This window comes from Polyodon spathula, chromosome 9 (genome assembly GCF_017654505.1).
Source record: "Polyodon spathula isolate WHYD16114869_AA chromosome 9, ASM1765450v1, whole genome shotgun sequence".
In the NCBI taxonomy this organism is placed as follows: Eukaryota; Metazoa; Chordata; class Actinopteri; order Acipenseriformes; family Polyodontidae; genus Polyodon; species Polyodon spathula.
In genome coordinates, this window is record NC_054542.1 from 41,596,856 (window position 1) to 41,623,421 (window position 26,566).

General features: G+C 37.9%; 1 protein-coding gene across 9 annotated transcripts; it reads left to right on the forward strand.

Annotated features, from left to right (window-relative positions):
* Nucleotides 1-26,462, forward strand: LOC121320882 (transcription factor Dp-1-like). Of its 9 annotated transcripts, none has more exons than XM_041259634.1 (13): nt 1-117; nt 1,094-1,198; nt 2,460-2,553; nt 11,641-11,707; nt 15,470-15,573; nt 16,640-16,761; nt 20,724-20,889; nt 21,583-21,729; nt 21,911-21,979; nt 23,578-23,729; nt 24,002-24,168; nt 24,806-24,881; nt 25,966-26,462. In XM_041259634.1, exons 3-13 carry the CDS (start codon nt 2,542-2,544, stop codon nt 26,105-26,107), a joined length of 1,224 nt encoding a protein of 407 aa, XP_041115568.1. In that variant the 5' UTR covers nt 1-117; nt 1,094-1,198; nt 2,460-2,541; the 3' UTR covers nt 26,108-26,462. The 9 variants fall into 9 exon arrangements, with proteins under 9 accessions (XP_041115568.1, XP_041115574.1, XP_041115570.1 ...); XM_041259635.1 differs by having other exon boundaries at nt 104-191; XM_041259640.1 differs by lacking the exon at nt 11,641-11,707.
* The last annotated feature ends 104 nt before the right edge of the window (nt 26,463-26,566 follow it).

Below are 26,566 nucleotides of genomic sequence, written 5' to 3' on the forward strand. Positions count from 1 at the left end.
TCGGATAGAGAGAATCGCACAGTGCTGCTGCTGGAGAGGAAGGCTGGCGGCAAAAAGAGCCTGCACAGGGAAGACGTTTCAACCGCATCTGTTGCAACACTGTCCGGTTGAATACACGTACGTTTTTGTGATAATCCAATCTCAGTACATTTCAACACATTATAAGGATATGCAGCGTGTGATTTGATCAAGTAAGTTTTCAGCTGTGCACAAAAACGAAGACGGTTTCAGTTTTACTACTGCTAGTGGGTGAAGACGACTGCTTTGAATTTGACACAGATAAATGCGACTTGATGCACACTAAGCTTTAGATCACTGGGCTGGAGGGTATTATTTATAAGTATTATTTATCAAGCTTTCATGCATGCTTTAGTAGTTTTAAGCACCACGAACATAATAAGATATTTGGGTTCAAAATGTAATTCATTGGATGTCGACTTTTGAAAGGCTGTGGGTTTTTAAAATGAGTTTGTTTAGTCCAGATTTTTACAGTTACAGATGACGACTATGTAAGAGGTCAAATAGTCTTGTCTTTATTTGTGTTTTGTTTTTTACGGTAAAATGGCTGACTACTAGTAGTACAGATTTGGAAGTTAGTATTATCAATAATGATGTACACTCAGGTTCAATAACGCTTTTGAAAACAATTCTTACAAAATAGTGTTGAGAGAGGCCAGGCCTTACTGTGTTAAACTTCACATGAAGAAAATATTTGTCAAAATTACCATACATACACTGTAAACACCTGAACACAAAGGTCACGGGGCAGGGGTGGCTATCGGGTAATGATGGGTGCCACAGAAAAAGCACATAAGATTTACTACAGGAAACGTGACTTTTTATTATTTATAAATTTAGAGCAAATTGCACGTGCTAGGTATTCGAACTAATACTGGTGATAAATGTCAGAAAAAAATACAGCGAAATGGCAAGGGAAAGCATCCATTTTGTTCAGTTGATTTCCCAATAGTCTTTTGGCTTTTAAGTAAAATGTTTCTGCGAACGCAATGTCCCTTTTCGTCACCCTTTAAACTAATTTGACTGTTTTATACAGTGGTCTCTTTAGAAATATTATATTTTGTTTTCTGTTTAGTTTTTGGTTTCCTGTTTTGTGTACGGATTTAGACCTCCTCTTCCTCCTCGCTGCCAACAAACAGAAAACAGGAGCTGAAGAGCAGCTGAATGACGGGCTGCAGTTGTAAGTTTATTGTAATATACGTAAATTAATTGTGTTCGTCTTTTTTTTTCTTTTTAAAAAGCTTTCGAATAACTTTTTGACGTAAAAAGTCCACTTGTATGCAAGTTTGTCTTATTCCTTGTTTAAAGTTTAAGTTGTATACATGCTGTCGTTCCAGTGATCTCTCCGGTATTTATTTAATATATTACCATTTATTTATGCATTGAATCATGTTATAATTGTTTAAATGTAATAGCCAGTTTTATATATTGATATAGTTGCCAAGCAGCTTGCAGAGTGCTCGTGTGTGCCTGTTTTAAGTTATTAAATGTAGGCCCGGTTCTTTTGTAAGTTGCTGCAAACAGGAAAACAAAGTTGTCATTTGTCAATCGGTGTTGCGGTTCTAAAAACAATGCCAAGAAGTATTTTTATTTTTTATTTTCAAAAGCAGAGGAGTGACGGTGGTTGTGGTGATGTACGGGGAAAGCTGGCGACAGTCCGATGGGCCTTGCATCGTGAACAAGTTATTTGTGCAATTTTATGCAAATATATAACGTCTTTCACGTTACACGATTTACAATTTAACCATAAGTATGCTACAATAAGACGCTTTATTGCATTAGCTGTGTGTTTAAATATTATTTTAAACTCGTTTACGGTAAATCCTGAGGCCTAGTACTAGCCTCTGCAAATACAATTCAAACTGTCACTGTCACACACACAAGCAAGCCAACAAACAAACACACATACACACACACGCACACAGCTAGCATGCCCAGCTAGCATGCCAATGAATGGGGTCAAATTGCATTTCTACAAAGTAAAGAAACAGCAGTTTTGTTTTACTGTTTCAAAAACCAGTCCAAAGAACAAACTATCGCTGTGCAAAAAGGGAGTGTTTTGATTGTATCCTTTTATTTTAGCTGAAGAAAATGTTAAGTTGGTTAGCGGGTTTTGTTTAGATTGCAAAGGTAGGCCTTAAGTTGGGGAGGGGGAGGGGGAGGGGGGTCTCGAGTAATTTGCTTTGGAAGATAACCTTTCTGCTTTGCTTGCAAGTTTTATACCATGGTCACCTTGCAGTTTTGATAGACATGTACACAATTGCATTGTGGAAGAGGCCAAGTCTGCTGTGAGGGGTCACTGCTGAGCTTTGGTGAGCTTTGGGGCTTGTGAACGTCATTTAATAGATAGTTCTTCCAGGTGATATACAGTGTAACTATGTACGCTATGTAACTTGGGATCTGACATTTCACGGTTGTTTCTTTCTCCTCTTTTATTACAGGGCACACTTTCCAGAACACCCTGCACCATTGTTCCTCCTCCATAAGACACCATTTACATTTTTTCAATCAGGATTTGGTAACATGGCAAAAGATGTGAGTAACAGCAGTCAGATGAGTGGTATGTGTTGGTGAATAGGTTGTTGACTCAAATCCTTTTGGTAGAATTGTAATTTGACATCTTTTCTAGCCATACCAAAGAAGTCAATGATATAGACTGCATACTTTGAGATGATGTCTTGACATTTGGTACACAGCTGTCTTGTTTTATTCTCTCTAACCCCTTCATTGATTATTCATGCCGTCCAATACAAAGTAACCGTTTTGTATCCATTTGTGTATTTCATCCCACTGTAGTTTAGAAACTGTGATTCCCACTTCATCCTACCGCTTACATACGTTTTACTTAATGTTTATGAGCCACTCTGTTGGTGATTCTATTCCCGATACACATTTGCCCCATTCATGTAACAGCATAGTTAGTCGTGTGCAAATATTGTGCATCCCTTTAAAGTGCGTATGTCTTTTTTAAAAGACATACAGTGCCTATAGAAAGTCTACTCCCCCTTTCAAAATGTTCACCTTTTGTTGCCTTAGTCTGGAATTAAAATGCATTACAATTGTTTTTTTTTTTTTCATTTATCTACACATTCTACCCCACAGCTTCCAAGTGAAAAAAATATTCTAGAAATTTGTAGAAAATTAATTAAAAATAAAAAGTGAAAAAGCTTGGTTTAGTGTCCCTTGTAATAGCAATCCTAAATTAGCTCAGGTGTAACCAGTCGCCTTCAAAATCACACACCAAGTTCCATCTGTGTTAAATTGTAGGGATTCACATAATTTCAGGATAAATTCATTAGTTCCTGTAGGCTCCCTCTGCTGGGTAGTGCATTTCAAAGCAAAGACTCAACCATGAGCCCCAAGGCGCTTTCAGAAGAACTTTGTGACAAAGTTGTTGAAAGGCACAGATTTAGAGAATGGGTATTAAAAAAAAAAAAAAAAAAAAAAAAAGTGAAGAGCCTTGAATATCCCTTGGAGCACAGTCAAGACGATTATTAAGAAGTGGAAAGTGTATGGCACTACCAAGCCCCAGCCTAGATCAGGCTTTCCCTCCAAACTGGATGACTGAACAAGGAGACTGATCAGAGAGGCTACCAAGAGGCCAATGGCAACTTTGCAAGACCTACAGGCTTTTATGACCAAGACTGGTCAAAGTGTGCATGTGACAACAATATCCCATCACTCCACAAATCTGGCCTGTTCCTTGCCACCGGGTAGGGTGGGAAGATGGAAGCCATTATTCAAGAAAGCCCACCTTGAATCCCGTTTTGAAGTATGCAAAAAAAAAAAAAAAAAAACCCCAAGAGAGTCTTTTAGTCATGTGGCAACAAAATTGTCATCTGACGAAACTAAAATGGAACTTTTTGGCCTAAATGCAAAGCGTTATGTTTGGCACAAACCCAACACAGCGCATCACCCAAAGAACACCATCCCTACTGTGAAGCATGGTGGTGGTGGCAGTGGCAGCAGCAGCATTTTATGGGGATGTTTCTCATTGGCAGGGACTGGGGCACTTGTCAGGATAGAAGGGAAAATGAATGGAGCAAAGTACAGAGAAGTCCTTGAGGAAAATCTGCTGCCGAAAGCTGAAACTGGGACGGAAGTTCACCTTTCAGCATGACAACGACCCAAAGCACACAGCCAAAGCTACACTGGATTGGCTAAGGAACAGAAAGGTAAATGTTCTTGAGTGGCCCAGTCAGAGCACAGAGCTAAGTCCAATTGAAAGTTTGTGGCATTAGTTGAAGACTGCTGACCATCAACTCTCCCCAAGGAACTTGACAGAGCTTGAACAGTTTTGTAAAGAAGAATGGCCAAATATTGTCAAGTCTAGATGTGCAAAGTTGGTTGAGACCTATCCCCAGATTCACAGCTGTAATTGCTGCCAAAGGAGCCTCCACCAAGTATTAACTCGGGGGGTGGAGACTTATCCCATTATGATCTTTCAGTTTTGTATTTTTAATATATAATTTTTCTCAAACTTTTTTCCCCCCCTTAAGTGTGGAATATGGTGTCTAGGTAAGTGGGGTGGAGGGGGAAATCCTCATTTAAATTCATGAAACGGAGGCACTGACTCAACAAAATGTGAAAAAAGTTCAAGGGGGTGTAGACTTTCTATAGGCATTGTAATCCAGAACAATTAAGTAATTTTGAGAGAAAGATTTGTTGGAATGACTGGCCATCCAATTTTAAAGGACTTCAGTTTGTCGTATGTTCCGATTGCTGTAAGTTCCTAATATTGCTAAAAACTAGAAATATTACTAGTACCTTCCACACAATTGTGAACTTAGACCTCCTAAGAATGCAATAAGCTCTCAAGCATGTGCTGTGAAAGAAAGCAGTTTCGTAAACCAAGCTTCCCCTGGGTTAGCAGGTTCCTTCCACTAAAACAAAAGGTATAATGTTGTCAAACTGTCTTTCTGATCCCAAGCTGACAGTCCGTTTTAAAAACAAGTGCAAACAGTGGTGATATGTAATTCAGCGTTTGGTAAATGCTCAATTCTCGCACATGTCCAATTGATATTTATCTACTCCTTCTGAATTGCATTTTGTTGCGTGTGTTTAGTGCACTCGTTTCATTGACCGCAGTAGAGTAGTAGTGGAAGTTTCTCAAGTTGTCGTATTGAGAAAGACATTGCAAAAGCTCTCTCATGGTGTGGGTTCATATCTACTACATGGCAGCAGTGCTGCTCTTCATCCAGCCATATTGCATTGTTCTAGCGCCTGCTATATTTTAGTATTGTAATATCACATAACGTCGTATGCCAATAGGCATAGCATCTATTCTTCCCCTCCGTGATGAGTCCAAAGCTGAGCTTGGATCTACTGACAGGTCTGTTTTTTTTCATACTAAATGTGTGATCGATATGGCTGCTGTATTTTCATGTGGTTTCGGTTTCTTTGTAGACACAATGCATGTAATTATTCTCCTCATAATTGGCACACAACTAATAGTGCGAGTAAAGTTTTATTACAGATGGTGTAATTTTAAAAGTTGAGAGTCTGTGTCATTGCTGAAACCTCAAGCCACATCTCTGTCACATCCATTTAACATGTTTACAAACCATGTAGTCAAAAAGATATGTGTAAGAGTCATGCTATAAAAAAGGGCTGTGTTGTGTGATATGCTTATTTTATCTTCAAGCAGCAGAGTGTTGTCCTGGTTCTAATGCTAGATGATAAGGTGACAGGGTGGTTCTTAAAAGTTCCATTTAAGGTAGATTCCTTAAGTGTTTAGCAGCACATTTATTTATTGACTAACCTATTGATCTTGTGCCCTGTTTTGGTAATCTCTTCCTAATGTAGTTAATTGGCTAGATTTATTGGACTGACCTACTTATTTGTTACTACACATAATCCAGTTATCCACTATTGATGTGTTGCTGCCCTGAAGGGTGCTATTGTATGATAACACTCTATTGTAGAATATAATTGAGAGGAATTAATAAATATGCAGACTTTAAAGTCTTGGATTTCATAATAAATAAGTTTTAATTTTGAGGTGTAACAATTATTTAGCTGAACCAGTCTGAGTAATTCCCAGTGCATAGGCTGTATTGTGATTAAAATGAAGGGAAGGTATTTGTGTAAATTACTGTTTTATGCATTAGCTTTTAAGTCTTCAACCATTGACAAATATAATAATTATAGAGAGGCACAACACTATTTGGGCTCTTTGGGATTGTAATCCAGTTCTGAATAGTTTTTCAAAAAAATCTGTATGATAGTTCAAGTGATACAGACGTCTTATTGGAAAATGATTGGACTCTTATTGCTGGTGCAGTAGTGTTTCAAAAACTTTAATAGGGGGGTCAAGAGCAGCTGTGTTGATCCTCTGTGTTTTTTTTTTTTTATATACTATATATTAATCCCACACATCAGAGTTGGTTTTTCACCTGCCATTTTTGTGCAAATTCTGGCAAGGTGGTGAAATGCAACATTTTAGGGTTGTGTCAGTCTTCTTTGGTAAAAGCCTATATGCATTATTTTGGCCAATAACCATGTGCAGGACAGAGACATTGATTCTATAGATCCTATCACTTAGTTAATTAGAAAATGTTATTTAAGCAAAAGGGTACGTGTTGGTAAGACAAATTGCAATCTATATTAAAGCATGACACCAGGTTTACAGATGACTTGAATATACAAAATCTGAGCCAGCTTCGATGTTTGTTTACTAGAATTTAACGGTGCTCGTATAATACAAAAGCTTGCAGCTCTTAACTAGGGACACACCCTGTGTCTAAAGAGAGACAATTCAATTTAGACCACGCAGCAGAGATTCAGGTATAAAACGCAAAACTAATATTATGTACTTTATGAAAGTTTTCCTTGTCTAACCTTCCTAATTGCACTGCATTCTGGAAGACGGGACAGGGTTAACACTAGAACCGCCATGCGGGTCAGTTTGACTGACTTTGGATTTAAAATGTTAATTACTCTTCTGTTGTAGATTGTGTGTGTGTCCGTTTTTGATTTTTCCTAAATATATTAATTAAATATCATGACTGTGTTTGATAGCCAGAATCGCAAAAATGATAGTTAAACAGTTGTACCTAGAACTGGCACTTGGGTCAGTTTGACCCATGCATTACAATATGTGTTTTTTTTTTAAATATAACATAAAATATTCTATTTTTGTAAATACAGCAAACAAGACACGCCCCCTCCTCATAGCACACTTTTTTTTTTCAAACCTTTCTTTGTAAACTGACTACAAGCCAGAGATGGCTATGATTGTGGATTTGCACCAAGATGCCAACTCAATGAAAGCCAAGATGCTTTATTTCTTGATGTACCTGGGAGACAGCAATCATTTGTTTTGTTAAGGAAGTGCAACTGGGAATATATCAGAAGGAAATATTTAATCTTGAAAGTAGTCATTTTGATTGGAATACGGCAAGCTGCACTCAGATGCATACCGCAAACCGAAATGACAAGTAGGATAACAGCTTATGTGTCTAATATGAAATGTATGTTATACACTTTTTTAATATTATATTTAGAATCAAATGTTTAGGTTTTACAGATTTTGTATGTACCAGTTTACACAATAGTGTTCAATGGAAATGCATATGTTTACAGTACAGCTCCTGGATGCAGGCACAGAGCTAGCAGGCAGATGCATACGCTCCATAGAGTACAATACAGCCGTCAAACTGGTAATAGCATTATTTTCTTTGTGTAATATTAGAAACAATGATTTTGGTTTTGCAGTTTTGTATGTACATATACCCATTTACAGGTGTAAACAGGTATATGTACATACCTGTTTCTTTTGAAATGCATTTTATTTTCGCTGTTTGTGGTTGTGCTGTATATGCACTCGTTTTGAAAATAAAGCCTTTTATGTTTAATTTTCTATTTAAATAGTGTTTCTGCGATGCAAATGTTAGATATGATGTTCATGAATAAAGCTTTGGAGTTGTATCAGATACTATGTTTTTTAAAGTAGTTTAAAAATGTATGGGTCAAAATGACCCATGTGGAGGTTCTAGGTAGTTCGAAAATCCAGCGGTTCTAGTGTTAAACCCAACCCCAGACAAACTCCAAATGCAGTCTAAACCAATAAGAATGCACCGTGGGGAAATTCAGGTGTTTGAAATTCTATGACTTGCAGCCTAGGGTAAAACATTGCTCAGTTTTCCACCAAGAAACCTTTATACGAGATAGCTGCAGCCCTGACAATCCCTGCGCGCTGTATCTAGTCTGCCCTGCTTTTTGAAATCCAATTAAATATAAGCATTTCTTACTCCCATTTGGGTATAGCTAGACCAGGGGTGTCAGACATACGGCCCGTGGGCTAGATCCGGCCCACAGAATATTGTGGAAATTGCATTACAATTGCAAAATATAAATGGATACAGATCCATTTTTTATTTAACACTCACCAAAAGATAAAGAATATCAGTGACTGCTGCTGCTTCCTGATACTTGGGACCTCTGCTTGAACCAGCGCATCAACATCTGGAGGAAATGACTGGGCTGAGGATATCTGCAGTATCAAGTTAAGATGTGTGTCTGTTAGTTGAAAAAGGAGTTTAGATTTGTTGATATTTATGACGGAGAAAGCTTGCTGCTTCTCAGGACACACTATTTTAGCCGCATTTCTTAAAAAATCCATCAGAAATCAATTTTGTGGGCAATCGCAGCTTTTGAAACAGCCATTGATGATCCAGGGCAATTCAGTCAGGAAACTGCCTTGGTAGCAATTCAGTTAATAGAGATTATAATCAGGGCTGTTTTTCAATTTTGTTAACAAGGAAAATTTAAGGTGACCTACCGGACTACTGGTGGTGCAGTTTTGGTGGCTACGGGTCTCTAAGTTTGACCCCTGGTCATCGGAAACAGTTTGAGGTAGTGACTTCATATTAGGATATAAAATGGCAGCATCCCAAATACTGATGCCCTTGACATTGACCTCTGACCTAATACAATGGTCACATCGGTGATACAAACCAGCCACTACTCTCTGTACAGCTGGATTCTATGATTTCTGTCGGTCCAGTTCCGACAATGTTTCACTGCTGCATTGTTTTTATTAACCTGTTTTGGGCCAGAATTTTTTAAAAGCTCAATGTGTGAGGTATGACTTTTGCATTTGCAGAATTAAAAACTGTGAGCAATCATCTCTGTTTTAAAAACTTATTAAACATCTCGAGTCTCGGTCCTAGAAGAGCAGTTACAAACTGAACCTCCATCTCCCTCAGTAGGGTGCAAAATATATATAATCTGAACACGGCATTCTGTAGTCTGGCTCAGCAACATTGACTTGTTGAATCCGGCATTCTGTTACTGAAATCGGTTGCGTGTCAGTTGCGATCATCTCGATCAATCGTGTTTTTTCAGCCCGTTTTATTGCATTTCCTGCACTACTAGCATACACTTGCATTGTTTGTCTCGGCCCCTCCTCCGCCGCACTAGATCCAGTGCAGCAGTACAAGCAGACGTTGTATGTACAGTATACTTTATTTTCGTGTGCTTTAACATTGTTCCAGTGCTGCCGCTGTAACTTAGCTCTGCAGAGCACAGTCTACATTTTACTTTTTGGTCACCTTTTTTTATCGAAATATGCTCATTTCAAGCTCCTGAAGATGCTATTGCTAGTCACGTGAGCAAAAACGTGAAGGGCATTGGGAGGGGACTATCCAGTGACAATGATGCCACATGACTACCTCGGAGTAGCCGTTATTTGCAGACACCCTCTTGTTTTTAATATTTGACCAGCACATTTGATAGTTTAAACGGTTAAGCAAAATTAAAAACGTTTGACACTTTACTAACGTTTAAACTGTAAGTGATTAACACCCCTACTTTAGAGGTACAGTGTCAAGGAACTGGATGAATGGAAGAGTTGCAACAATACAGAACCTTTCTAGCCTGAAAGCACAAATGATCGTCTACCCCGTATTTTTAAATATAAATATTTTATTGGGTCCAGTTAGTGGTCTTGATGATTGACAAGTTCTCATTTGGAAGCTGCATTCTATGATTCTCTCTGTCAACTTTGGTTGTCGCTATCGTCCAGTAAAAAAATATAATTTTGTGGTCGCATTTGTCTTAAACTCCAGAAACCAGTTAACAATACAAAACTTATAATACGTTACCTCAAAGACTTTCATTTAGCTAGCCGCTGTAGTAACTTAAGTTTTTCCAGTGTAGCTTAAACATTAAGCCATATTGGAGAACCGTGCACAGTACAATAAACTTATTGACTATAACTGTGCCTAACAACCCCTAAACGCTACACTTGCTACAGGTTTCCTGAAATAAATATAGATGAGTTAGTCAAAGTAGAGTCTGAGCATGTTCTTGATTGGGTTTTACTATAATTATTCAGTAAGTTCATCTGAAATATCTTCTATTTCTGTTAATGACTTGCTCTTGACAGTGGTCAAGTCTTTTTCGATATCCAGTTTTGAAAAGCAGTCTCAGAGTTAGGGGTGTAATACTAATTGAATATCAGTGCAGCACAGTCTTTTACAAATGATCCAATGCACGATCCGTGGCTTCTGTATCTCTATACAGCAAGAAACATGCCAAAGGATGTTTTCGTTTGTAATCCACCACATGTACTGATCACCAAATCAAAATAAAAGGATTAGTTCCATTATACAATGGTTGTACGTACATTGTAAGTGGGTGTATCCCATTAGGCAACGTGTAGCACAGCGGCTTCCAGAGTTTGAGAGCAATGGCGGGGAGTGCCTCAAAACTCTGTGAAGTGAAACTCAGGAACCTGAAACTACGAGCCCCTCTGTGCATTCTAGATCACCAGTGTGGACATATTTCAGGTTTCCCGTTGCTAAAGAAAACAAAGTGTGCCAGTTCCTATCCTTTACTTCCACATCAACAGTATATTTAATGTACACTATAACTGATGCCCATTTAATCAATGACAAACTTAGTCTCACATGAAACATGATTGCAGATTTCCTAAGTTCTGAATATGTTTGCAGAGATATTCATGTGCTGCATAATCCTTTACATTTTGACAGTGTCGCGGTTTTCAATCCACTGCAGAGCGGTAAAGCGAAATTGTGCCAGTAGGTGCTATTAGTGTATGATAATATAAATGCCTCCCTGTCCAACTGCAGATTGTTACACAAGCTTGTGCTAATGGGATTAATAATATTCGTAGAATTGTACAGCCCCTACTGTGTTTGGTTAAAAAAAAACCTGTTTATTTATTTTATTCACCTGGAACTACTGACAGTAATAAAGCCCAGATTCTGAGTTTACAAACTCAGTAAATCATAGTGAGACAATCCCTTCTTTTTGTCGTAGAAGTGAGAAAGCAGTACGTCTAGACTGCCACGTGGCTGTGGCTGTGACTGCCAAAGCAAGACGTGCATTATATTTGAATAACATTTTCAGTTCTTTGCTCCACCTATGGCAGCCAGACACGTGTGAATCCATGATTTTGAATGATTTTACTATTTTGGTATTTCATTATTTAAACCTGTTGATGAATAGGAAAAGTGTGACCTGTTGTAGTCCGATCAGTACTAATACATGACGATAAACTAACTTTCTGAATGCAAGCGGAGGAGCAATCTAGAAAAGTTGTTTATCAAATTGCTTTTTTTTTTTTTTTTTTTTTTTTTCTTCTCTTTGTTATAGGCAGGCTTAATTGAAGCAAATGGAGAGCTCAAGCTTTTTTTAGACCAAAATCTTAGTCCTGGTAAAGGTAAGTTGCTGGCTTTATGTATGTATTTATTTGTTGAACAGATTGGCTTATCTGCCTATAGACTACGATTGCCATTCAGTACTTTAGTGAGGCTATTTATTTGTGCTAATTCGGGGGAGCCCAGTGCTGGAACACTGAAACTGTAACTGAATTGTGAGTTCCTGTAATGTGTGGATGTGTGTTTTATTAACCAATCAAATATATCTATTCAAGTCAAACATCGAAGATTGTATCTCACAAATTCTTCACACCACATGAGAAGAACATCACTCAAACTACATACCCTTTGGTATGGCTTTAATTGCAAAATTACAAGCTGTATAAAAATTGCTGAAAATTATAAATAACCCCCAAAATGTAATGCAGCACTGTTCTAGTATTCAGCCCTACAGATGATCAATCTAGCAAGAAGGTACAATGCCATCTGTGCTGTTTATTAGGTAAAAAAAACTGGAAACACAACTCGGATCATTGCACTGTGCCGTCTTATTCATTTCACATTTGTTCATACATGAATCCTGTATATAAACTTGCACAGGATGGTAAATGGGTTTATTGTTTTGTGGTACAGGAAATTTGCCCTCCTACAACATGGCTACATTTCGGTCCCAAGCAGTATTTAATTGTGAAACTTTGGCACAAAGTTGTTTTTCTTAAAGTAACTTGCCTTCCTCAAAGTTAATTTGAAACTTTGACATTAACCCTTTGTAGTCCATTTATTCAGCGCCTGTCAGGCGCGTTGGGTTCAATTTATTTTCACATGCGCTGTTTAAAAGTAATTTTATTCATAGTAAAACAGGTTTAAAAGGCACTGCATGTCAACAAGACACTTGGTACTACATCTCCAGCCCTGCCCCACCCCTTGTTTGCTATTATTTATCATCTCTTCATAGTAATGCATACTGATAAGTCATCTCCTGATCACTTGTTTTATCACCGAACTCCTCAATAATGCTATCCAAGTCATTATTTCATTACTGTAACATCTCAAAATGCTTGGAACATTTCTGTGATTCTTTGAGCGCTGGATGCGGAAGCAGCTATCTTTGTTTGTCTGTGGTGAAGGGACTATGCAAGGTGTTTGCATAGTGGATATAGGTAGTATTAATTTAAATTTAGAGCCTTCAGAAAAATGATGCATTATATCTACAGACATGGTTGTTTTTATGGAAGTTTTTCCAAATGGTTTGCCAGTGTTTCCATGGAAACCATGATATTTTGTGTGTTGACTCAGTCCAGGGTAAAGTATATCTTGCTTCTTCATATGAGAATTCTGCTTAACCCAGATCAGGGTTTAGCTATTTGTTCAAGTCCCAGACTTTAAGTTATTTAGCACTCATGAGGAACCTGCTGACCTGTAAATCTGGGGGTCTTTCTGCCTTCATTGGAAGATACTGTAGCAGTTAACTTGTCAGGGAGTACTTGCATTGTTAGTGAGCATTTAAAGCATTGCTCACTTGATTGAATACGTGCATGTTGCATCCTGTGCCAATTTTTATTTTGCCTTTTGACCCATTGTTGGAAGTGGTATTTAAAGTATCACTGCATTCATGTTTAAAATTCACTTTCTTTAAACCTGTCTATGGAGCCCCATAAATAATGCATTCCAGGTTTCATATCAACCAGCTGTCTTCCCAGAGGGGGAAGAGTTTTGTTTTCCAAGTCATCAGCAATCCTTTTATTATGTCCTTGCTAGGCCAGATGTGGCAACAGAATAGTTTGAGGAGCTGTTTCAGTCTGTGTTCAATGGGAGAATTAGTTAGTTTTTTTGACATACGCTCTCTGTCCCTCAATTTTGTTGCAAGTCCATCTCGATTCTGACTGGCTGCCCTGACTGACAGGTTGCGTTTTCAGGAACCTGCAGCCATCTTCAGTGGTCTTGACCCGCAAAACCTCTGGATGTTAGTCCATTTGAGCATGCAAGGGATGAACTCGATCACAATATTATTGTTTGCGACTGCTTGAAGTCTGGGGTCCCAATCCTGCAAGACACCTTGAAGCATGTGAAGGTTAACAGCCTATCATTACGACAAAGGGCAAGTTAATGAGTGTGTTGCTAGTGATTTGTAGTCTTACCTTCTGAGCATATATACTCTGAAAACAGCAAACAGCTCTCTAGTCAAGGAGAATCAGAGTCCAACAGGATACTCTACTCATCAGTAACTAAAAATACTTAAGAAGAAAAGTAATTGATTAACTGAAAACTCAATATTTTAATAATTGGCAACGTTTCAGCTTCTGCCTTTTAACAGCATGAAATAAATAGCAAGGTAGACTGATATACAGCCTTACAGATGAATGTTCTAATAACACTGACAGTTCTGAGGTGGAATTCCTATCCTGAAAGGATGCATAATCATCCAGGTTCAGTCCATGGGGAAATAGTCAAGTCTGTGAATCCAGAAGTTTCCCTTGTTAGGATTGTACCCTCCTTCAATTGTAGGAATCTTCATATCAGCAAGGCAATGGTTTTGAGAGTTTGAAGTGCTTTGCAGCAGGCTGGTTAAGCTTTTTGGAAATTGGCAGATGTGTGATTTCTGAAACGAGTCCACTGGTCGTTGGTGGTCTTGCCCAAGTATTGTTTCTTGCAGTCAGGATGTTTGCACAGTTTGAGTTGTTTTCTGACCTCCTGAACTGTCTACAGATTGTGATCAAGAGGGGTGGAGGTCTAATTGGCAGCTGTTTTGATTTTCTGTTTTCTTAGAAATCCCTGGCCCAGCCTCAGAAACGAAGAATACATTGAAACTGATTGCATGAAATAGCAAAGCCTCTGCAACCCCTTCCTTACACAATTAACAGGCTTAATGATGTTTTAGTAAAGACTCGTCAGCTCAAATGATTGTGATTTTGTGTTGTTTTTTTTTTTAGCCCCTAAAAAATAAGCGGAGGGCAAATAGCTATTTATCAATGATTTGTTCTTTTGTGAAGCTGTTTCAATTTTGCACGATGTAAAAATTAAATACACAAAATGAAATTGGTAGCAAGTAATTAAATTGTTTAGTGTTTATTTGCATAGAAGCATGTACAATAGATGTGAGTTGGGCACCAAGTAAAAGAGTTAATTAAAGCTACTATAGCAGATCTAACATTTTCTTTTATAGCTAATAAAATTCTGCCTGGTCATATTAGTGATGGACATATTAACCAAACCGTCTTTTGAACTGTGACCTTAATCAAATTGGCCACTAGATTCTAATTAAAAATGTTCTTGAGGTTCATTCAAAAGTAAGCACACATCAGTACAGCAGCCACTCCAATTATATATTACAGGTTGGGATTCCCCTGGTTGGTTGGTTAATTAGATTTTTCCTAGTGTTCCTCTGGTCTTGGTAATAGCCACAAAATATCTGTCGCTCTTTTAAAGTGCTTGGTTCATAGCTCTGTATAAACTTGAAACTGCTTGGATTAATGGCACAAAACACATAAGCCATAAAGCTGGAAACACACTCTTGCACTTTTGAAGCCTGTCGAAGAAGCTACTAGGGTCAGCATGTTTTTAACTGGAGCTAAATGGTCTTGATGGTGCAAATGCAGAAAGACAAAACCTGGTTATTGGGCTTAACCCAATATTTAGATAAGTGGATAATTCGAGCTCACATTTGAATTGTGGTTTTATGGCAAGGATGTGGTGTGTTGGAAGCATTTTAAACAATTTGCTGAAAAGGAGGACCTTCCTTCCACGAACACATTGTTGCAGTTGTCTTGTATAGACGCAGGGCAAAGCTGCTGTTTACTGTAATGTTTCTTTCTTTATTCCTCCAGGTGTGTTATCATTAGTGGCTGTTCATCCAACAACTCTAACTATGGGAAAACAGCTCCTGCCAAAAACACTCGGACCCTCCAACGTTAACATTACGCCACACATGGTGAGGATACCTGTTCTCAGAAAGCGGGTGTTTTGTGACCCATGAAGTTGTAAGGTGCCTGTAGATTTATACCCAGCATGTTCTATTTTAGGAAATGCAACGAGGTGTGGCATTCTAGAATATGGAATATTAAGCAGTAGGCGAACAGATACCTAATGTGGCAAACCATTGTCACATCCTGATAATCGAATACGTACTCAGAAGTTATAAATGTAACCGGTATTACTGTTGAAGACTGAAAGGTTTTGTGGATAAGAGGGACACTCAGCCACAGACTGTAGTCATTTTACAGAGCCTTGAGGTTCTTCATTTTCTTTGACTAGTAATTTAGCAAGCTGGAGGAGGAATACCAGACTTTTAGAGTTGCACTCTGACTGTCTCTGGATTAATCCAAGGACTTCTAACATCTCTATATAAAGATCGTTAATGCCTTCCATTGACATTGGCTGAGGTCACCTGGTGCTTAATGCTGATGAAAGAAATCCTCCTGTCAGCAAATAATAGGGTCAGGGTAAGCAGTACCATCATCCAATTAATGTAGTTTATTGTGCAGGAGTGAAATAACGGCACAATACACACACCTGAGCTTAGTGCTGTGGTTCGGAAATGTAAAGTCATTTTTAAGGCGTTCCTTTTTTAAAGTTGAGTAATGCTAACGATATTTAACAGGTTTGAAATCGGTTTACTGCTAAATAGGTAAACGGGGGTGACCGGTTGTAGTGGCGGGGAAAATATAGGCAACTTGTATTACAGATTTAATAAAATAGAACTACTTGTGCATGTGAAAAGAAAAATGGTGTTGCTGGCATGTGAGTCTATGACTAGAGGCTTAAGAACTTTGAGGAAAGACCCCTTGTCACATGACCTCTTAATATTTACACATACCAGAAGAAAAGTGTATCTAGCCTGCAAGCATTTAGTCATTCCTGCCTGAGGCCCTGCTGATTTTCATACTGAACTGTCATATCTCTAGCCATTTAAAGGAATCTTGAGTAAGGTTTGAGGCTAAAATTATATTATGCCACAAATATTAACTGTTTCACAGTTAACCTTTGGTGTTTTACAGGTCATCAGCACCCCGCAGAGATCCACAGGGACAAATGCAGTCCTGCTTGGCAGTCCTCACACACCAAATACACAATTCATCACACAGAGCCAGGTGGCAGACTCTTCTCCCTGGTCCACAGGGTAAGTGAAGTGGTCCCGGGTTAGGCTTGTGATCAGTCGTGTGCCTTGACGTGAGGATTATTGTCACTTCCTATTTGAAACGGCCCTGGGATAAAATAATTTAAAATTACGCAATTTTTTTAAAATGTATTTTGCTAGTCACATTATAAATTATCTAAATATATGGTACAAACAAATATTCAGCTCCAAAGTTACTGTAACTGTGGCTTGAAATGCTTTGATAACCATTGGCCTTTGAGAGTCTGAATGTTGTACAGGTTTATTTACTTCCTAAAGTTATCACCATAAGTGTTAGTTTCATAGGGCAGTACTCTCAAATAACCCATTGTCTTATTAATAATCACATTGGTTCTTTTAAGGAACATCTTTTAAAAGGACCATGCTAATTTCCCAGTTAAAATCCAGCTCCTTGGTATAACCAGTGCTCCAGGCAGTGACTATTTTGGTCGCCGTGGCAACATCCGACTAGAGGGGAGGCATGCCTTGATTTAGTCTTTTCAAATAACGAAGATAGAATAACTAAAATAGAGGTCAGAGAACCACTGGCAAACTCGGACCACAACATGGTCTCATTTGAAGTGTTTTTTAAAACCCCAAAAGTAATGACTAAAGCTAAGGTTTACAATTTTAGAAAAGCAAACTATGAAGGTTTGAAACGGAGACTAACAGAAGTAGATTGGAGTAAAATAGAGAAAACACCCACAGAAGGATGGTTGTTCTTCAAAAATGTAGTACTAGAGGCACAAAACAATTACATCCCTAAAGTAGACAAATCTAAATGTAAAACTAAATTGCCAAAATGGTTTAATAGATCAATTAAAAAAAATATTCAGCGAAAAAAGGCACTTTACAGAGCATTAAAAAAGGACCAAAAAGAAAGTACGCAGAAAGAGTACACAGAACTGCAAACGCAAGTCAAAAAGGAAGTTAGAAAGGCCAAGAGAGAAATAGAAATGAACATTGCTAAGGGAGCTAAAACCAATTCCAAAATGTTTTTCCAATATTACAACAGCAAGAGAACATTCAAAGAGGAGTTTAAATGTTTAAGAGATACAAATGGCAAAATCGTAGATGAAGAAAAAAAATAGCAAATATATTAAATGATTACTTTTCACAAGTTTTTACAAAGGAAGATACTGACAACATGCCCCACATGTCATCCAGTTCCTATCCAGTTTTAAATAACTTTAGCATAACTGAGGCAGAAGTGTTAAAGGGACTAGGAGCTCTTAAAATAAACAAATCCCCTGGGCTGGATGAGATCCTCCCAGTAGTACTCAAAGAAATGAAAGAAGTAATTTACAAACCGCTAACCAAGATCATGCAGCAGTCTCTTGACACAGGGGTGGTACCGACAGACTGGAAAATTGCAAACGTAATACCGATCCACAAAAAGGGAAACAAAACTGAACCAGGTAACTACAGACCAGTAAGCCTGACTTCTATTATATGCAAACTTATGGAAACTATAATAAGATCCAAAATGGAAAATTACCTATATGGTAACAGGGTCCTGGGAGACAGTCAACATGGTTTTAGGAAAGGGAGATCGTGTCTAACTAACTTGCTTGATGTTTTTGAGGATGCAACATCGATAATGGATAATTGCAAAGCATATGACATGGTTTATTTAGATTTCCAGAAAGCTTTTGACAAAGTCCCGCACAAAAGATGAATTCTCAAACTGAACGCAGTTGGGATTCAAGGAAACACATGTACATGGATTAGGGAGTGGTTAACATGTAGAAAACAGAAAGTACTGATTAGAGGATAAACCTCAGAATGGAGTGTGGTAACCAGTGGTGTACCAGAGGGATCAGTATTAGGTCCTCTGCTATTCCTAATCTACATGAATGATTTAGATTCTGGTATAGTAAGCAAACTTGTTAAATTTGCAGACAACACAAAAATAGGAGGAGTGGCAAACACTGTTGCAGCAGCAAAGGTCATTCAAAATGATCTAGACAAGATTCAGAACTTGGCAGACACATGGCAAATGACATTTAATAGAGAAAAGTGTAAGGTACGGCATACAGGAAATAAAAATGTACATTATAAATATCATATGGGAGATACTGAAATTGGAGAAGGAATCTATGAAAAAGACCTAGGAGTTTTTGTTGACTCAGAAATGTCTTCATCTAGACAATGTGGGGAAGCTATAAAAAAGGCTAACAAGATGCTCGGATACATTGTGAAAAGTGTTGAATTTAAATCAAGGGAAGTAATGTTAAAACTGTACAATGCACTAGTAAGACCTCATCTTGAATATTGTGTTCAGTTCTGGTCAACTCGCTATAAAAAAGATATTGCTGCTCTAGAAAGAGTGCAAAGAAGAGCGACCAGAATTATTCTAGGCATAAAAGGCATGTCATATGCAGGCAGGCTAAAAGAATTGAATCTGTTCAGTCTTGAACAAAGAAGACTATGTGGCGACCTAATTCAAGCATTCAAAATTCTAAAAGGTATTGACAGTGTCGACCCAAGGGACTTTTTCAGCCTGAAAAAAGAAACAAGGACCAGGGGTCACAAATGGAGATTAGACAAAGGGGCATTCAGAACACAAAATAGAATGCACTTTTTTACACAGAGAATTGAGGGTCTGGAATCAACTCCCCAGTAATGTTGTTGAAGCTGACACCCTGGGATCCTTCAAGAAGCTGCTTGATGAGATTTTGGGATCAATAAGCTACTAACAACCAAACGAGCAAGATGGGCCGAATGGCCTCCTCTCGTTTGTAAACTTTCTTATGTTGTTAACCTGTGTTCTCCTTGGGGCACTGAGTGTTAATTTAGGTGACTACAGGCAACCACCTTTGTGCTGGAAAGTTTGTTATAGATATTTAAGTTTTGTTATTTACAATTTAATTAATAAAATAACCGTCAAGACATTTTATAAACGCATTAAGACAAATCCAAGGTAGATGATTTAACATGAGAGAATCGCACCTTCGAACAACAAATGTGTGTTATTTAAGTGCAGTGCAATAAGGCAACCATTTTATTTAAGTGACCATATAGTAAGTAAATAGGTGCCTGCAAGTTCCTAAAATAACTGGCCTACTTGGAGCACTGACTCAAGCCCATGTTATCCTATTTATTGTTAAATGCTGCTTGCATCCCTCAGGCCCCTAGTTGCAACTTGTGTGAATCAAGTATACACTGAGCCCTTGAAGATCAAGTGAAGGACATTATACCATGGATGTTAAAGCAAGCCCAAGTATTCCACTTTGTAAATCAATCATTGTTATCTTCAGATTAGACTTCTGAAACCTTTGTTTTCTTTCCAAAAGCTACAAGGTTGAACAGCCCAACTGAAGTGGTTATAAAGGCAATGGTGTGTCGTGGTAGAAGGTGCATAAGATGCATACAGCTTTGGCCAAAATGTTTGCATCACCTAGAATTTTAGGATTGAGGAATCTATTTTTTTTTTAAACTGCATGAAAAATATTTTGATTTTGTTTAACAATTTAATCAAAGAAACTCCAAAATTATATCGCAAATGTCTACCAAAAGACATAATAGTAGTACAGTATTTTTTGTTAGATTTTGAAATATTGCAATTTTCAATTCAGTTTTTTGTCTGTGGGAAAACTACAAAGCAGAATGCAATTTGTTAACATAAGAGTAACTAATTTTGCTTTATAATAATCTTATATTAACACATTTACTATCCTGCTGCTTTGTGGAAAACTTGGGCTTGCTTTAACATCCATGGCACACTGTTCTTCACTTGATCTTCAAGGGTTTATTTGACTTTATGAACCAAAATTAGTTAATATATAGGGTAATGCAAAACTTTTGACCATAGCAGTATGTAAGTAAATAAATCAAGGTACTGTGATATTTATATTTTTTACTTTTGAATAATGTAGTTAGAATCATACCCATGTGTGAGTGGGTAGTGTTTGAATTGAAGTTGAAAATGAAGGCTCATAATTCCAGATGTTGTCCTGTTTTAGTAAGCGGAATAAGAAAGGGGAGAAGAATGGCAAAGGGCTGAGGCATTTCTCCATGAAGGTGTGCGAGAAGGTTCAAAGGAAAGGAACGACCTCTTACAACGAGGTCGCCGATGAACTGGTGGCAGAGTTCAGTACCCCAGATAACCACATTTCACCCAATGATTCAGTAAGTACTTCATCTTATGAAGAAACCTGTAAGTTTAGCCCTTCGCTACAGGTACTGCTGGTCTATAGCTTGTTGAAGTAGTGCACATTAAAGGTTGAAGTGTGGAACTTTAAGTTTCATCCTATGGGTATTGTTAAAGAGCTTACAATGCAACCTGGGATGGATGAACATCACTTTATCTGAAGTGTCACAGAACCCCTGCAGTGTTTACAAGAAACACATTGCCGTGCTGTACTTGCTGTTGCCCTTATCCCAGCACTTTTGTTTTCAATGTATTCCTGATAGTTTTGGTGTTTGATTTATTCACCCATCAGACTAGGTAAATAAACTACCGAATTTACTATCGTAAATAAGCTTTCACTTGGGAGTGTTTGCAAGGAGAAAGATTTTATTTTACATTTTGCGGTGTAGCAGATGGGAGTGATCTGGATACACTGCAATCTTTTAGGTTTATTTATTTTTTCTCTTGGTGAACATCCTGGGTAAATGTTGAGAAATGTATTGCCCAGTTGACCCATGTGTGATTTAAAAATAAAGGCAGCACTGTTTAAAAACGTTATTCACGATGGTGAATATGAACTGAAATATTATATTGAAAAAAGATAACTCTGATATTCCATACGAAGTTGCTGCTTTAAGATGAAGTTGACTGGTGCTGTATAGGAATCTAACCAGTTTTTCTTTCTCTTGCAGCATGTTTATGATCAGAAAAACATCAGACGTCGAGTCTATGATGCCTTAAATGTGCTTATGGCAATGAACATTATCTCTAAGGAGAAGAAGGAAATCAAATGGATAGGGCTCCCGACCAACTCAGCTCAGGAATGTCAGAATTTAGAGGTATGAGTAAAACAGACGATGTAGGTGACCAAACCTGACATTCAGATACTCCGTGTAAGTATGTACGTTACTTTGCTAGTTATGTAGCATTCTAAATAGTGGTGGTAATGTTCTCACAAGAGTAGTTGGCTGTCATTAGGAAAGGTTCGTGCTGTTAGTAAAGGTGTCATTGTCTTCTCAGGTGGAGAGGCAAAGAAAACTTGAGCGAATAAAGCAAAAGCAATCCCAGCTACAGGAGCTCATTCTACAGGTAAAAATAACAATCAACATGCTTCTTATCTTGTACTAGGACTCTTGTAACAGCTGCTTTGATATGTGTGTTTGTATATTTGTTGCGGCCAAATGTCCGAAGTCGGCCAAAGACATCAATGACCGGGGACTGTTGTCAGAGCCCAAAAGCATTGGCCGGTCATTGACAGCATTGTCCAATTTTGTCTGTCAATGTTGTCATAAAGATCTAAATAACAAGATTGGCCGGGCAAGGATGACATTTCCAGTACTAGGTGATCAATGTTGAAACAATCGTTAAAACAACTACTAAAATATACTGGAGGTAAAGAAAACAAGCAACCCCTGTATATTATCGAATACTTCATTGCTTTATTCAACAACATGTATTTAGTATTTAAAATAACCAACTATACAGATTTAAATTAACAATGCAAATGCCATTTTAGAAAGTATTGACTATCAATTTATAACAAACCGCTCTATAAATGAAATAATTCTCAACTACTATTTTTAAATAAGAACACAGATATAATATACACCTCACTGAAAATAGAACTGCTTAATAGCAAATATGAAACGGGGAAAATGTATCAAACTGAAAAAAATTGAATATTTCTATCAAAATAGAAACAATGGGCTAATCTTTCTGCGTACCTTTTTTATTTAAAAAAAAAAAAAAAAAAAAAAAGTTGGCATTACTCTGCTAAAAGGCAGGTGGAGCGCTTATTGTCCCACATTCTGAGGTATTTGCTACAGATTGGCATAGTTACACACATTGCCCGAGACTCAGTTTTTAATTCAACATAATTTGATATGCCCTATTAGAATGTGGCCTTAGCAAACTAGAAGTCTGAAAACAAACAGGCCACCTCTGTTCCTGCTGTCAAGCCAATCCTGTCTTTCGTCTGAACCTAAATAACAGATGTTATGAAGCTAATGAAACCTGGAGACAAGTGCCTGGCCTGGGAAGTGACCCCTTTACGTTATCCTCTTGGATAAAAACACCCCAACCTAAAAGCACTGGCTGAAATTTGTAAACTTTTGCCTGGCAAATTGCCTAAAATAGTAATGGCTTTTCAATAATTTCCATTGTCATGAAAATCCACAACTTTTTTCCAAGATTTCAACAAGTCTTGTAGGAAATCCTTCCTACTTGCATATTTTAACTTGGTTTATTAAAAATAAGTCATTTTTGAAGTAATCAAATTAAGAAGCTTTACATTCATGATTGAAGAGCTGAACAAGCTGCCTGATGGATTGTTTACTGTGTTGTTGGCAGTCAAGTAAGAGTCACAGACTACTTGATAAACACACTGCCAACAGCTGCAGTCCATAACCTGTGGAGCGGAGCCTCTAATGAACTGGAGTGACTGTAAACACCACAGTGTACATAAAGCTATAGACCTCATTCAGTTTACTTCTGATGCTACAATTCAACTGTTTCAAGGGTTTCCCCTATTCACTTGCTTATTCCAGTATAGCCTGGGAAAGGTCGCATAAGTGCAACGTTGTTGCTTGCAAATGGTCTCTTGGAGGCCGTGCCATACCCAAGCGGAATACTGTATTTCCATCCTTTTTTTTTTTTTTTTTTTAACCTTTTTTGTTTTCTTGTTGCAGCAAATTGCCTTTAAAAATCTTGTTCAGAGAAACCGACTACAAGAGGAGCAGACGAGTCGACCCCCGCCTTCCAACTCTGTGATCCACTTACCCTTTATAATAGTGAACACCAGCAAGAAGACAGTCATTGACTGCAGCATCTCAAACGACAAGTAGGCCCAGAACTCCGTAGGCATTGTAGCTTTCATGGGGAGGGGGAGGGGGTCCATCTGTTGACTGTCCATATGTACATGTGTCTGTGGGCTGAAGTGCACATAAGGACCTTTTTAACGCTACAAGAAGTCTGTGCCAGCAGAAGTAAAATAGTATTCCAACTACCATAAAAAACAAGTAAAACAAATCCTGCCTGCATTTAGGACTATTTTGCTAAGTTTTGTGTGTACGGTAGGTGCTTTTATAATGAATCTTCTTTCTCCTTCATCAGGTTTGAATATTTATTTAACTTTGATAACACTTTTGAAATTCACGACGACATTGAGGTGTTGAAGCGAATGGGAATGGCCTGTGGTTTAGAGTCTGGGAAGTGCTCACCAGAGGACCTGAAGATTGCCAGGAGCTTGATACCCAAGGCACTGGAACCATACCTAACAGGTCCGGTTTCTGAATACTTTAGAAACGGGACGATTTTAACTTGTTGCCATTTGATTTTAGTGGAGTGGTGCTATTTTTTTCATTGCTGTTTTAATAATTTTAGATTCTCTTTTTATTAACTTGAAATTGCCTAAATAAAACAAAACCTTCACTGTCTAATGGTTATATCCTCTGTAATTGTCAATAATATTGTTTAAAATTAAATGTGGTTATAGAAATGAAACAAAGCTACAACGTGAACGGGCCTGCAGTCAGTAGCATCCACTTTGCAACAGCACTGGTTACAGGATCGTACTTGATTCGTGGTTTTGCATCGATCCTGAATTTTTAAAAGAGCTCTGTCAAAACTGAAAATTGTTATGAAACTAACGTTGACAGTACATACAAGTAACCCTCTTTATATCCAATGAATCATCAATTTAAAAAAAAAAATATAATAATAAAAAACTTCCCACAATTTTATATGCAAAATGACTACACTCATTCAATCCTGGCATGCACGCTAGTGTATTAAAATGGTGCCACAGTAAATTAATTTCGGTATGCCAAGAGGGAGAAGACAGAGACCTGCGATTTTAACTTTTAACTTTTAATAACTTTTAATTTTTTAACTTTTAATAACTTTATTTTTTTACAGAAATGGCTCACGGATCAATCAACAATGTTTATGTCCCAGGAGAGACTTCCAATGGGGGTCGTTGTCATACTGGGAGGTGGGTCATGGTGGAAGTTTAAGTAGTTTCAATGTGTTTTCTAGAAGCAACGATAATTTTAAAGTTTGATTTGCAGTTAGTGTACTGACTTTTAAAAAGGCCTTGCAGTTTTTGACCGTTCCCTGGTAATGTCCCTTTTTTTTTTTTTTTTTTTTTTTTCCCAAATGGTGAAAAACTATTTTGGAAATTTCCCTCATCCATGTCGCTAGATTAATGTGCAAGTAGTGAATGAACTGTGAGTCATCTAAATCGGCTAATACTGTAGCCAGATTTGACTGGATTTCCGAAGGTTTTAGCCAAGCTTTTGATAAGAATGCAGATTCAGGGAGGCATTGTAAGGAATCCATATTGCAGTTAAAGCGGATAAATGCTTGACCTTCAGGCCTGAGAATTCGCTAACTGTGAAACATTTGAAAGTGAATTCTAGTCCGTAACCATTACCTCTCTTTGGGTTAATGTGGAGATATGAATTAAGCGTTTAATTCTACCAAATGGAAGCATGCCTTTGGCAATGGGAAGTGTTGCATTAGTTGCCAGTCAATATGCGCCTGTGTCAGGCACGTATTTATAGAACAGCTTTTTCCAAGCCTGATGAAATGTACCAGCACATGTTTTCGCACAAACTATTGAGAGTATCACAATCTGAGTGTAGAAGGAGTTGCTTGTGTGTTTTGCGTGAATCTGTACTTGTATCAGTTGCACATACTAGCTTATGTATTCCTGGAGAAGTTATTACAAGTACCATTTCTCTGTTTTATTGTTTTGTTAGTGTTAATGTCAGTATCATAATTGTCCATTTTTTGTTCTTATAAAGTGTTCTACTGCTGCACTTTGGCAGTGGGGCTAATAAAGACTTTGTTTAATCTTGTCTTACTGGCTGTCCGCTCCAACATCAACTTCTGGCTACACTATCGCATCCCTCTTACAGTGGTATTGTTCACATATAAGGATGAACCTGTTCAGTACCTGTATCACACGTCTGTTTCCCAGTTCGTACGGTTGATGTAGGGTGTGGTGGTCTCTTTATTTCTGATGGTTCCAATTGTGTTGGTTGTTAATTCTACATCTTCCCATCTGGTTACAGTGACAATGGTGCAGAAGGAACAGTGGCCTCCAGTTCTAATGGCTCACATTACAGTGGCTCCAGAGTGGAGACCCCTGTGTCCTACATGGGGGATGATGATGAAGACGAGGACGACTATGATGAGAATGATGATGAAGACTAACCCTACCTGATCTTTTGTAACTTCAGATCAGCCAGCTTCAGGAGTAACCTTTTGGTCTGAATCCTTTGTCTTTTTTTAGATTGTTTCCTGTTTGTTTGCAGGCTAGACAAGTTGGGCCAAGAGTATGCTACTAATACAAAGGTAGAGAAGGACATTGTACTTGGGGTTTGTTGTATGTGTGAATGTGTGTGGGGAGGGTTTATAAGCGTGTAATTGTAAAATCCTTGGCTTTCTCCTTTTATTTTTTCTTCCTTCCAGTGTAGACCTATAAAGGGATTGATTTTTTTTTTTTTTAATTGTCAAGGAACATGTGTTATAGTCTCGTTATAAAATAAAGGAGATCTTTTTGGAAGTATGAACTGATTGCAGGTTAACAACCTCTCTTGACTGACTGGGATGGTGGTGTCCAAAGTATCTGAAAGGTAAAACCTTAACTTGAGTATATTTTTTAATGAAATA

What these genes read in the sequence shown, in the direction of transcription:
- LOC121320882 (XM_041259634.1), top strand. An exon ending in TTAACATTACGCCACACATG is followed by an intron (nt 15,574 to 16,639) that starts GTGAGGATACCT and finishes GGTGTTTTACAG; the next exon opens with GTCATCAGCACCCCGCAGAG. An exon ending in AGGAATGTCAGAATTTAGAG is followed by an intron (nt 21,730 to 21,910) that starts GTATGAGTAAAA and finishes TTGTCTTCTCAG; the next exon opens with GTGGAGAGGCAAAGAAAACT.